Source organism: Mycetomoellerius zeteki, unplaced genomic scaffold (assembly GCF_001594055.1).
Source record: "Mycetomoellerius zeteki isolate Tzet28-1 unplaced genomic scaffold, Tzet1.0 scaffold48, whole genome shotgun sequence".
NCBI classification, from domain to species: Eukaryota; Metazoa; Arthropoda; class Insecta; order Hymenoptera; family Formicidae; genus Mycetomoellerius; species Mycetomoellerius zeteki.
The window spans coordinates 433,364-446,816 of NW_017257479.1; the positions used below are offsets into that span (position 1 = coordinate 433,364).

Consider the following 13,453-nt stretch of genomic DNA (forward strand, 5'->3'; position numbering starts at 1 on the left):
TTCTAGATCTAAAAGTATGATCCAATTAGCGCGAAGGAAACTTCCAACAGTTGCAAAACAACCGTTCTGCTGAACGCAGCCATTGTTGCAAAACTGTTGAATCTGCTGAACGCAGCCAATGATGCATTCCCTATTCCGCACCGTGTGATTTCACCCTTATAGTACGTTTCCACTGAGCGCGTTACACGTCGTTCATCGCGTTGTTCATCGCGTCGTTCATCGCGTCACGACGCGACGCGAAAGAAATAAGGCCGGAATCAGACTATGCATTGAAGATTGAGATTGAAGATTGAAAAATTCAAATTTGACCAATCGAAATGAAAGGAGCTAAAATTTCTTTGTCCTTATTGGTCAAATTTCAGTCTTCAATCTTCAATCTCAATCTTCAATGCCTAGTCTGATTCCGGCCGCACGCAAAGAATCGCGCGTCAAATGATACAATAAAATGGGATGTTTTGATTGGTTAACTCGTGACGCGATGCGACACGTGACGCGCTCAATGGAAACGTACCATTATTAGAGGAACTCTAGCTGTATACGCAGTGACCTTCTATAATATAGTTTATGTCACATACTCTATAGCGGTTTTTTTTGGTCACTATTCGATGCGTTTTGGTACACACGTCCTTCGCGTTGACAGTCAAGTAAACGCTTGCGCCTTAGCTGTCAGCAATAGCGGCAAAGAGAATAACGTGCTAATAAGAGACCAGGTATAGCCACTGGGACGGCAGCATCGGGACAGAATAACAAGAGAAGAAGCCTGAACGAATATCTCACGCGCCAGTAAGTGTTGTTTTGTATTTCTTTAGCTGTACACCATGAGGTGCACGCTGCTGCGTCGCTTTGCAAAAACGCGCGAGCTTGGCGCCACAATACATACGCGGGATTGACAAGGGCTTTCATTTTTCTGTGCACACGTGCATTGGAGTATTTTCACGCGTATTCTGAATCCTGGAAGGTAGAAACGCTCCTCCCTTTTGAATCGAAACGATGTGACAACGACAATGCCAACGGCAGCCACGTTTTCGACATTCTGTGCATTTTAACTTTTGCTCGCCGGTATTTGACAGTTGTGATATGTGTAATACAGCTATAAACATCGACCGTACGACTTCCAATTCGCAGCCGCGAGATGCGTCGTCACCGTGCCGGTGAGTGAACGATTTTCCCTCGCTTGACGAGCGGCTGTTTTATAACGTTCCTCATTAATGTGACATGTGCGATGGTGCGCCCGCGTGCTACCTCAACGCGCGGTCCTTCAGGGTGTCTGGTGGTACACTCTCCGTAAAAGATTTGAAAATGTGTTGGTATTTGTATTTTCTATATAAAATAAATGTGAAAATTATATATATATGAAACAATTGGGTAACATCTTTTTATTCAACGGTACCGTTTTGTAGTTTATTCATTATATATTTGTCATTATTTTTTATCGTTGTAACATTTCAACTTAAAAAATTATAAGAATCTCAATTTTTTGGAGTAATTCTTTAAATATTCAAGATGATTTATTCATTTCAAATGCTTAAAGAATTTTTCTAAAAAAATTTAGATATTTCTTATCATTTTTTAAGTTGCAATGTTACAAGAATAAAAGATAATAAATTCAGTGAATAAATTACAAAAAGTATTGTTGAATAAAAATATGATGTTACACAACTGTTTTATGTATATACCACTTTGATCAAAAAATTTCCGGAATTACCACCAGGTGATGCTCTAAGTCAGCTGATTTGAGTTCTGTTTTTTTGGTTAGGTTGTCATCTATCATTGACATTTCCACCAAATTTTATCGCCATAGCTTGACATTTGTAAAAGTTACGCCGTCTTGAGTACATCTACCTCTGCGCGGTTTTCGATTTTTCCATTACCTCTTTTCGGCTTAAAACGCGTTCCCCGTAGTGGTTTTTTGACTCGATCGAACAGAAAAAAATCGCAGGGAGCCATATCGGGTGAATTCGATGGCTGTTGGATGGTATTCGTTTCGTTCTTGATCAAAAATTCATGGATGTTGCAAATTCAACTCCATTTTTAAAACTGTAAAAAATCGAAAACCGTACAGAGGTAGATGTACTCAAGACGGCGTAACTTTTACAAATGTCAAGCTATGGCGATAAAATTTGGTGGAAATGTCAATGATAGATGTGACAACCTAATCAAAAAAACAGAACTCAAATCAGCTGACTCAGAGCATCACCTGGTGGTAATTCCGGGAACTTTTTGGTCAAGGTATAGTTATTTTTTTATAGAAAGTAAATATTAACACAATTTTAATTTTTGAAAGGGACTGTACGGTCTTACACCTTTAACGGCAATTATCTATAGTAAATTTTCTTTATGTCATAGAACGCTAAAATGCACGTAGCGATACAGAAAATTGGTTCGCCGCGCAGAATTCGCGCAATCCAGCAAATTGGTTCGCCGCGCAGAATTCGCGCGATCCAGCTTTTGTACTGGAAACATTAAAAGGTTTCTCCTTAATTAATTACTGTACATGAATATATAAAAAAATGCTGTCTAACAATCCCCTCCCCCCGTTGATTTTTGTAACAAAGAAATTGTCCATTTGTAGGGTCTCTGATATTTCCTCTTGTATTTCTAACAAAGAAAGTCTTTTTTCCACTTCTAGAAGAAGGCTTCTAGAAGGCTCTTCTTATTGCAATATTTATTTATAAGCAGCTACTGTATTCTCGAAAAATATTTCATGCGAAAATGCACAAAAAAGTAGACCTCGTGCAACTATCTTGTCGATCACGCTCCCGCGTTTCAAGCATAGATTTATGTTTGATTTCGCGCGGTGTGTTTGTAAACGTAATAAAAAAGCGCAGTTCAAAGATCAGTTCGTCCTCACTCAACAACTCAATCACGCGTCAATTTTTTTCATTCACCATAAAGAAAGAGAATAGTCTTTTTTGTTCGCATCTTTATTTCAGAATTTTTTGTTATATGTAGTAAAAACGTTTTATACTTGTGTTGAAAACGGTCCATTCAAATCCTTGTTAAAATTTGTGTTAAATTTTTAACAAATTTGAATGTAAATTTAACATGTTATGTTATTTAAATATTTTGTGGTAATTAATATTTAACATTTCTTAGTGTCAAAATGACACAATTTATGTAAGTTAAGTGGATTAATAACAAAAATAATGTATTTTAAAATATAAATTATAAGATAAATGAATAAAATATGTATTAATTTAACATACCATAAATGTTAATTTTACTGAAAAAATATACTTCCACAGTTTGCTTAAAAATTATGACAATATTACCTTTTTTGTGTTAATTTTTTTACATAATATTTGTATTACTTTCTAATATATTCATCTCACGTGTAAATTAATAAAAATTTGAGTGGACCGTTTGGAGTACGTGAAATTGTTAAATTCAACATAAATTTTCCACTGTGTATTTTCTGTTCTTTTTCCTAAAAAATGATAAGTTTACAACATTCAAAAATTAAGAACGGCGCTTTCATTTGGTTTATCCGTTTTTTTTCTTATAAAAGAGGAACATTTTATCAAAAAGAAATTCTATCTATATAAAGAATGCCAATTTTATAAAATCGTGGATCAGATTTTTCATATTCTTTCTTATCTACAAAATTACAGGTTTACATAATATTTTAAAATTAGATAAAGATTTTTTTATTTTGTTCAAATTTTTTTTTTTTGAATCTCATATATTATATAAATATAGGTATTTTCACTTCAACTTAAACAAAAATCAACGAAAAACGATTTCTTCAATTTAAACATTATTTTTCTCTGAATGTATCAAAAGAATGTTAACTTTGTAAAATTGTTACATTTTTTCATATCTTCTGTTCTTTTTCACTTATGAAATTACAGATTTGTATTATTTTAAAATTAGGAACTGCTCTTTTATTCGTTTTTTTTTTACGAAAGAAATTTTGATAAAAAAATTTTGTCAAAAAAATAACTATCTGTAGAATCGTCGACGAATTTTTATTTCAAAACATATAAAAACTGGTATTTTTTATATATATATACGTTCAAAATTTAAATTTTTCTATAAGCGCAATATTATTCATTAACATCATTGGTTAAAGCAAGGTATTCGTTCGACACGAACATCTTGTCAAAGAATAAAACTTCTTAAAAACGGCCCATGTAGGAATCAAAAATTAAAAAAAAAACTGATTTTACTAAAGTATCTGTAAATTTATCTGTAAATTTAACCAGCAAATCTAAAAATAATTTTGTTGAATCATCAAAATAATTATGTAGGAATTGGAAGCATGATGAATAATGTTGCAAAAAAGTTTTGACATTCTCTCTCTTTCCGCCTCTTGTTATAGAGATCACAGGGTGATTTATCTCTTCTATATATGTATATTCATTGATATATGAAACCTACAATTTTTAATGCAGTTTCAAACAGCCTATTAAAAGAGATTGTTATAGCAAAGATACTCTTAGTGAGTATCTAAAGATAAACTAAAGATAAACTTAGATACGTAAGTTTATCTTTAGTTTATCTCCATTCACACATTTACCGTTCAGATTGCTTTTCTGCTGGAGATCCTGCTAGCTTGCTGGAGATTGATTGCTTGTTAAAATTGTGTTTTGTAGTGTATTATCTAAAAAAAGAAAGTCATCAAGATTTGCATATTTTCTACATGGACAATTTTGATAAGTAATCAATCTCCAGCAAATACTGAGACCTTCGATAAAAAAATGACAACCGTGTTGCCGTTGCCTTTCCAACATTCTAGCAACCAGTTTAAGCATCTTACATAATTATTTTGATGGTCCTACAAAACTATTTTCAGATTGGTATGTAGCTAAAATTTTAGATACTTGAACAAAACCGTTCTTTCTGTGTAGAAGAAATTATTCTTATTAGCATAATGCAAAAGAAATATACATACGTGTATCTAAAAACTAATATGAAAAATAAATAATATAAAAGAAAAAAAGACTGACATTGTCTGATAAATCACATAATCAAGAGGCGCTTTTAAAAACTGAAAAGGTATTTTTCACAGTATAAATAATTATATTATATCTGTGTCTCTGTGAAGAATTCTTTCTTCTGGAAATGGCCTTGTATGTGCCGAGATCTTTGACATCATTGAGCCATGTAATCAGTCGTATTTTTAGCTTTTTTAAAAAAATATATTTTATCTTTAAAGTATTTATAAATGTATATTTTTTTATACGTATATGTCATAGTCAAAGTGTTAACTTTAGTAAACATATACACTTACTAGTCAATGTATACACTGCTTACAGCATATTGCAATAAATGTACATACATTTACTGAGTTAACACTTTGTGGCACACATACATATATATACATTTAGCTAGAAAATATTTCATAATTTACGCCCACTTATTTTAACGTTATTTCTTGAACAAGTTTAAATTATTTTTTTCTTTTACTGAAACTTAATGAAAAGGAGACATTCTTAGATAAAACTCATTCATTCAATGTCTTAAAAAATTAGAGGAAAAATTTTTTGGAGAGGATCCCTGCAGTAGCATAGCAAGAGGGGCGGTTCGCCCCGGGCGTCGTTTGATAAGGATGTCAATCAGTAGATGGGTGGTCAACAGAAATATTTCTTGCATGTATGATTCGGGATTTCACAGAAATGCTACCAAATTTAACAAGTCTTTAAGTAGTCTTATGAATTTTTCTGATTATAAGCGTGAGTGTTGCTGCTTGCGAACGAAGCTTTTCAATGTTAAAGCTTATTGAAACCTACTTTCGTTCAACAATGAGTCAGATGCAATTAAATGAATTTGCGTTGCCTTCCATTGAACGAGATGGAACAAAAGATATAGGGTTTACAGATCCCCAACAGCACAAAACTTGTAGCAATATTGCTGCAACATTGCTACAACGTATAATATTGCTACAATTTTGCAGCAATATTGCTGCAACTTTTGTGCTGTTGCTTGTTATCAAAGAATTTGCAAGCATTAAAGTCCAGAAGATTCAAATTTAAATTTTTTTTCATCGTTCATTAAAATAATTCAGTTAATAATTTGTTTTTTAATTCCAGTTTATTTAAAATTGAAACCTTGTGTTGTTTAATTTTTATGTTAAAATATAATATATATATATGTGTGAGAGAGAAGAAACAAAGGCAAAATAAAAATATTATATACGTATATAAAATTTAATAGACTAAATAAATTATTTGTTAATTAATCTATTAGTGATGGCCAGTATATAGTAAGTAGTAAAACAGTATAAATGCTGATAAATAATAGTTTAACTAAAAAAGGCATGAGTGCGAGGACAAAGGACCGTCGCGAGCGCTGCTCTATCCCTTGCTACGCCACTGGATCCAAATATCTAAATATGTGTATCTAAATATCGTTTTCAGTAAAGAAAGGAAAACTACAGAGAAAAGATATAGTTAAATAGATTAAGGGGATCCTAAATCAACAGGAATTACCGACAACTGCAGATTGTCAATTTCTCCGAATTGATTTCATAGATCCTACCAAATCTTTTTATACAATAAAAGTACTCACAAAAAAAACACCGGCCACACTAAATTTGACAAGAAAATCAGAGAAAAAATTAAAAGTTCGCTTTATTTCAGCTCTCACAGCTGTCACCTCAGATTATAATTCCCTTACAATTAGTGCAGGAATTCTATAGATCGTACGTACCAAACAATATTTTCCCTGGAAGCATAAGACATGCACAATCCTGAATTTGTGAAATTGTGATCGAAGGCCTAACAAAAAAGATTTTCCAAAATTTAAGTCGTCTTTTTTGTGTAATAATTACTCTCTAAATCTGAATCAGTGGATAATCACTGATATCGGTGCCAAGTAGGCCACTAAATCTTTATTATGTGATCTAACTAACCTTGTTTTAGTGGTTAAATTCAATGAATATGGTATTGGAAGATTGAAATTAACATGCAAATATCAGTATTTTAGTCGTATAATGCTTAAATATTCTTTCTTTTTTAGTTTAATTTCACTGATTATCAGTGCCAAGTATGCCATTTAGTGACTATCCACTAATTCAGATTTAGAGAGTACTTGTTTCCTCTTTTACAGATTCGAAAATCCGTTTCCAGGATTAAAATATACACATTAATATGTGTCTGTGAGATGGAGTTTATGTCGAAAACGACAAAAAACTTTTCTTGAGACTTCAATTTCGAAATTTTTTGTCAATCTCGAAATAAATTCCATCTCACAGACACGTATTAATACTTTAATCCTGGAAAAAGATTTTTCGAGTCTGTAAAAGAGGAAACAAGTAATTGTTAAACAAAAATTATGATTAGTCGGTAATACAAACGGCTTCAGGATCCCCTTAACTAGACAATATATTTCAATACATTGCTCATTTTCGAATTACTTATCCTGACTCTTCGATAATTTCAGAATTATTGAAACTATCATTAATTTATTTATCAAAATGTCATGCAAATATGTTTTTATTAATTAAAAGATTCTTATTTAGATCATCTTCACAAAATCGTATTCAAATCTTTTAATTAAATTTTAAGATCAATATTATTAATAAGGTATTCTCCGTCTCACACACACGAGGGGAATAATTTATCTTGTCGAGGTTTGGAAAATCATTTATATGCACACATACATGTCCAAACCTTGTAGAATCACGTAGAAGTCGTAAAAGATCCATATAAATTTTTTACGTCTTCACGGATAATTTCACAGTAAAGTCGAAAGCGCGACACAAGTTAATTTGCGCGGAATCCGATTTTCAGGACGATAATATCATTAGGGAGAGAAAGAGAGGAAAGAGGAGACGGAGGAGAACCATAACTCGGAGGAATCTAGTTCGAGTTATAATCCAAGATTAGCAAGTCCATAAAGTGGGGCGCGCGCGTTATCTAGCCCTGGTCATTGGCCAGTAGCGCGCCGAGCGAGAAAAGTGGCGAAAGAATTGCGTAATGCGCGCAATAATAATTGCTATCGAAAGAGAGAAAGGAGAGAAGAGACCGACTCTCCATGCGTTCGTGCCCGAGTCCTTCGTTTATTTCGCGTGTCATTTCGGCTCACTCGTTACGCTCGCGCTCGTCTCGTTTGTTCTGCAGACGCATTTTGTCTTAGATGCTCGAGAGATTAGACGGTCTGTTTAGACAACTTCTGATTGGTCCGCCATATTTTTCAGGATTTACTTAAGATAGATTCAGATAGATATATAAGATAGAATGAGATGCTTAGATATGTCATTCTATCTTATACATAATTTATCTCATTTTATCTTAAGCAGGTTCTGAAAAATGACAGACCAAACTTTTACTTGAGAATTTTTAGTTCTATTTGTACGCGTCCCCCGCTTCTTCGATATCTCGTATATATGTACTTTCCCATGGATTCGCGATATCCCAACCGCGGTCAACCTTGAATCGTGTTCTCGGCTGGCGCGGCGCGCACGACGCAGTGTGGCGACGTGATAAGCGCGCGACCGGCTGTCAGAAGCGCGGGGCACAAAGTGGCGCTATCGGTTACGTAACGTTTTACGATGAGGTCGCAATTTCTTAGGAGCTCTTCGTTCCATATCTCTTGTCACGTCTATTAAGCTGGCACAGCCACTTCAGCACAATCAAACTTACACTACATCTTTTTGCGTTTTTTTTTGTTTTTGCTAATTTTTTTGCTCTATTCCCGGTGATTTTTTGCTCCAGTCGATTCGCTAAAACCCATGGCTGTGCTAGCTTAACCCATTAAGGACCAAGACAAATTTTTTTTCTCAAAATTTAAAATTCTTTTAATGGCTACTATGCTCTTAAGGAGTCTTTTGGTAGAGATTTCGCAAGTTCCCAAAATTGATCTATTTTTTTTAGTCGAAAAATCGACCAGCGATTCTTAATGGGTTAAGACTAAAGTTAGCACAGCTACAAAGGAAAAAAAACAGTAAATGAAAAATCAAGTACACATTTTTGAAGGGCTATTTTTTGCTAATTTTTTGCTCTATTCCCAATTTTTTTGCCATTGTTTAAGTCAAAAAGTTCAACCAACAGTGTGACAGTGTGACTCGCGTACAAGAGTAAAGTACATTAAAGTAATTAATTGCCGAGCTAATTTTGGTCTTAAAATGTTTCTAGAATTAATTGTTCTAAGAATATCCCGAAGCCAAATTTTTTGTTAATTTTTTGCAAATTTTTTCTCCTAGTTATATCCATCCGGACGAGACCTTGAGGGAGCATAATTAATATTTACTTTTAACTAACACTTCGCACATTCATTGCTCCAAAATTATATTTAAACAGCGGGGCCTCATTAAAGAACCTGATATATGTTTTGTATTTTGGTATTTTTGCATCATGGTAACCTTCTTTCATGATTGCCTTCTAACAAAACGGTCTCTGAACGGCACACACGATACTTTTTTGGAAAACTGTTCGAAGTACGATGACATGGCTAAAATAGTTCCAAATAAATAAATCATTTTAAAGACTAGACTTCAATCTTTATATTGACTCGAATAACGAAATAAAATTTTTCACACTCCGTAGCATTAATCTTATTACAATTAATAGTTCGATAAAGCCGGAAAGTCGGCCAGTATTGGCTGTTTAAAAGTACTTTACTCTTGACGTGCCGTGCCAGCGCTCGGATTAAAATATTGTTTAAACATATAAAAATAACCGGTAGTGTCACTGAAACTTATCAGGAACTATAGAACTCTTCGAGTACTAAAAAGTGGCGCGAAAAAAATTAATTTTTTTGAAACCTGAGATGCTAGCTTTTTTTTTAATTTATTTAAAAATATTTACTGGCCGGAACTATTGTTATAATCTATCAGGAACTTTAGTACTCTTTGAGTACTGAAGATTCCGTAAAAAAAAATCGACTTTCTCGAATCTTGCGGTGCCACGCGAAGTTAGCACCGCATATTTTTATTTTTTAAAATTTTTGTTCAAAATCAACGGTACTATTAATAAAACCTATAACCTCAGGAACTGTAGAACTATTCGGGGTGCAAGCAGTACTGTTATTAAAATTTCCGATTTTTTAAGTTGAGGTGCTAACTTCACAGAGACAACAAAATGCTCCTGCGCCGATGTGTGTAGAATAATGTAATTGTATGCAGAAATATGTACACTGAAAAAAATGCATGTAATTTTACATGGAAATTACATGTTTATGACTGGAAAATTATTTAAATTACATAAATATAATTGGAAATGTACTGGAAAAATCGTAAATTTCCAATCATATTTAGGTAATATTTTCCGGTCATAGACATATAATTTCCATGTAAAATTACATGCATTTTTTTCAATGTACGATCTATGATAAAGAGAATATTCTAGAACAGATTCTCTTCTAAGAATATAGAAAAAAGGAAAAAGAATAATGAAAACAAAGGAATAAAAAATAAAATATTAATACGGCTCAATAAGAATAAATCAATAAATAAAAGAAGGGCTACGAGCCAATTAAAATATAAAGAATATTTAATATTCGTACAAACGTTTCGGCGCCGATCGGGTCATTTTCAATGTAAAAACAAATAACATTACATAAGTATTCGGTTAGATTACAGTATTCAGTGAAACGTATCGGTTATTCCTTATTATTTGATGTGTGTGGTCCATATGTAAAATTAGCATCAAATTTGGATCAAAGGAATAAAATCACAGCGTCAAAGGAATAAAAAGTATAATACAGAAATAATACAACACATATAATACACGATATAATACACGATGAAATATAACAATAAGAACTATATAAATTATAAAAAATATTAATTATGTAGAGATACGGACTACCCTTCGATGACTTTGACCTTGATATATGTTGCTATTACTCTGAGTGGCCTTTCACAAGTTCGTATGCCTAATTATCGAAATTCTTGCTGAGTTCCGGCAAACCACGCCCTTTTTGCGAGTCGAAATACCGTTCAGGTCTTAATTCGGATCTACAATGGATCTACAATAGAATCGAATTCGAGGAGAATACTCGACTATGATTCGTCCATTTTTTATGGCTTAAAACCCTATTCTTGTATTATAGTCGGTTCCGCCATTTTTATCCTAAGAAGATTGGTATCTATTGAGCCTCATCGTTGAAAATCCGATTGGCTAAAGAAAACGGGGAACAGAGGTTTTTTTCACAGCGTGGTTCCGTATGCCCACACGTGAGAGACAGACCTGTTTCTTTTTTCTTTCATTTTTTTTTCCTTTTATTTATATTTCCCCATATTACACCCGGAATAGGAAAAATGCTGGAGCAATCGCTTGCAAAAGGAAGACTCAATGCGCACAATAAATCTTACAATTTATTTTCTCTTTCTCTCTCTCTCTCTCTCTCTCTCTCTCTCTCTCTCTCTCTCTTGATTGCTCTCATAATAACCATCTATTGATCAATGAGCAGATATCTGCATATCAAAAAAGCGCTGTAGATAATTGACAACTTTTCGATAACGATTAAGATCCGGACGCGCGTTGTTGACACCTCGATTTCGAAGCTGTCACACAAATGTATTATATTATCAACAATGTTACGATATTTTTAAAAATATTAATTAAGCTCCCATGCTGATCTCATTATTTATGACAGAAGAATTGAGTAATTTAATTAAAAGAAAATTAAAAAAACAATTATTTTATCGTATTACATGTCTTTAATCCGTGTTGAACGCTGATTAAAATGTCATTGAAAATCAATATATATATACAGGGTGGAGGAAAAGTACCGGGACTGAATATCATAAAAAATGTAAGTATTACAGAAAAGTGTTTCAGACAAAAGTTGTAGGGTGTTCCAAAAGATCTATTTACTGATCATATCCGTTTGACCTTGCGTGGCGTCTTCAAGATCAAGTCAAGGTCAGATCAATTTTTTTACGGAACATCTTATTTTTCATTGCATATTCTTATAGCACATCTCGAGAGCTTTCCAAAACACTGTAACAAAATATTTTTTCATGAAATACTTTTGGAGTTATAAGGCTCGAAAGTTACTATATTCAGGTACTTTTTCCGGTACTTTTTCCCCACCCTGTATATATATATATATATACAGGGCGTTTGATAATTAACGAAAAATTTCTCGCAGAGAGGTAGAATGTAATTAATAAAAATAAGCAAATTTTCGCCCGGCCCATCGCCCAATGCAAGCGCGCAGCTGAATAAGACCGCCCAGCGAGGCGCGTCGCGCGCGTTCGCCGTCGCTAGGCACTCATTGTTTATAATAAGCGGCAATGGTCGTCGCTAGATATTTTATCACGAATAGCGTCGAATTTTCAGCTATAATTATTCTTTGAGCTATGATTATTCTCTGTTCATATCAAAACGAAATCTTCGAACGAAAAATTTATTTTTTCATGCACGTATGTCGGAAGCATGCGTGTATGCGTGCACACATGCGTGAGCAGCGAGCCGGTGTGCGTCTACATGCAGTACCGCGCGCCAAAAAAAAATTTTCTTTCGTTCTTTACGCACGGTAAGAAAATGACAGATTGCTATCATTTCCACACCACCTTGCGGTAAATAGCACGGTGCGTTTTTTTTATAGCACGGTACATTTTTTTATAGTTTTTTTTTGGCGCGCGGTACTGCATGTAGACGCACACCGGCTCGCTGCATGTATGCACGCATGCACGCATGCTTCCAACGTACGTGCATGCAAAAATAAATTTTTCGTTCGAAGATTTCGTTTTGATATGAACAGAGAATAATCATAGCTCAAAGAATAATTATAGCTGAAAATTCGACGCCATTCGCGACAAAATGTCTAGCAACGACCATTGCCGCTTATTATAAACGAGTGCCTAGCGACAGCGAACGCGCGCGACGCGCCTAGCTGGGCGGTCTTATCCAGCCGCGCGCTTGCATTGGGCGATGGGCCGGGCGAATTTGTATATATTTATCAATTAATATCTCGTTAACTATTGCGAAAATTGTAAAATGGTACAGGACTTTTCTTCTCAGTTTAATCCATTCTACCCCTCTGCGAGAAATTTTTCATTAATTATCAAACACCCTGTATATACAGGGTGTTTTAGACTTCCCGTACATCCTTTTTATCTACCCCCATTAACCTGGACCCCCCACCATCGAAAATCAAATTCGCGATAGGTCAAAAATTTAGTGCTCTTTTGTTGCTAATTAGTTGCTCTAGAGCGAATTTTGTTGCTCCAACCGTTTAGTAGCAATAAAAAAAAAATGGCGGGGTCCAGGTTAATATTATATAAAGCTGGACCCCCTCATAATGAAAAAATAGATATAGAGCTGCGATATCAAAAAAACAAATGCACCAGATTTTGTTGCTTTTTTGTTGCTCTAGGATAGTGCAAAGAAATATCGAAAAAATCACATTGTTAAACAAATTCCGATAAATAATCAAAACTGCATTGTCGCGCGTCGCAACGTTACGACCAAAATTTACATGTATAGAATTTGTTACTTACAAGTTTTTGGTACTAAAATGTTCCTTGGAACGTATACTATCGAAATATACCCGTTTCCGA

At 33.9% G+C, this 13,453-nt stretch overlaps 1 protein-coding gene across 1 annotated transcript in view; it reads left to right on the plus strand.

Annotated features, from left to right (window-relative positions):
• The first annotated feature begins 671 nt into the window (after positions 1-671).
• LOC108727334 (homeobox protein TGIF2LX) overlaps positions 672-13,453 on the plus strand; it is a 55,445-nt gene continuing 42,663 nt past the window's right edge. The window contains exon 1 of the mRNA XM_018455436.1: positions 672-783. Within this exon, the coding sequence (XP_018310938.1) occupies position 783 (1 nt within the window). The 5' untranslated portion in view covers positions 672-782. The remainder of the gene's footprint in view (positions 784-13,453) is intronic.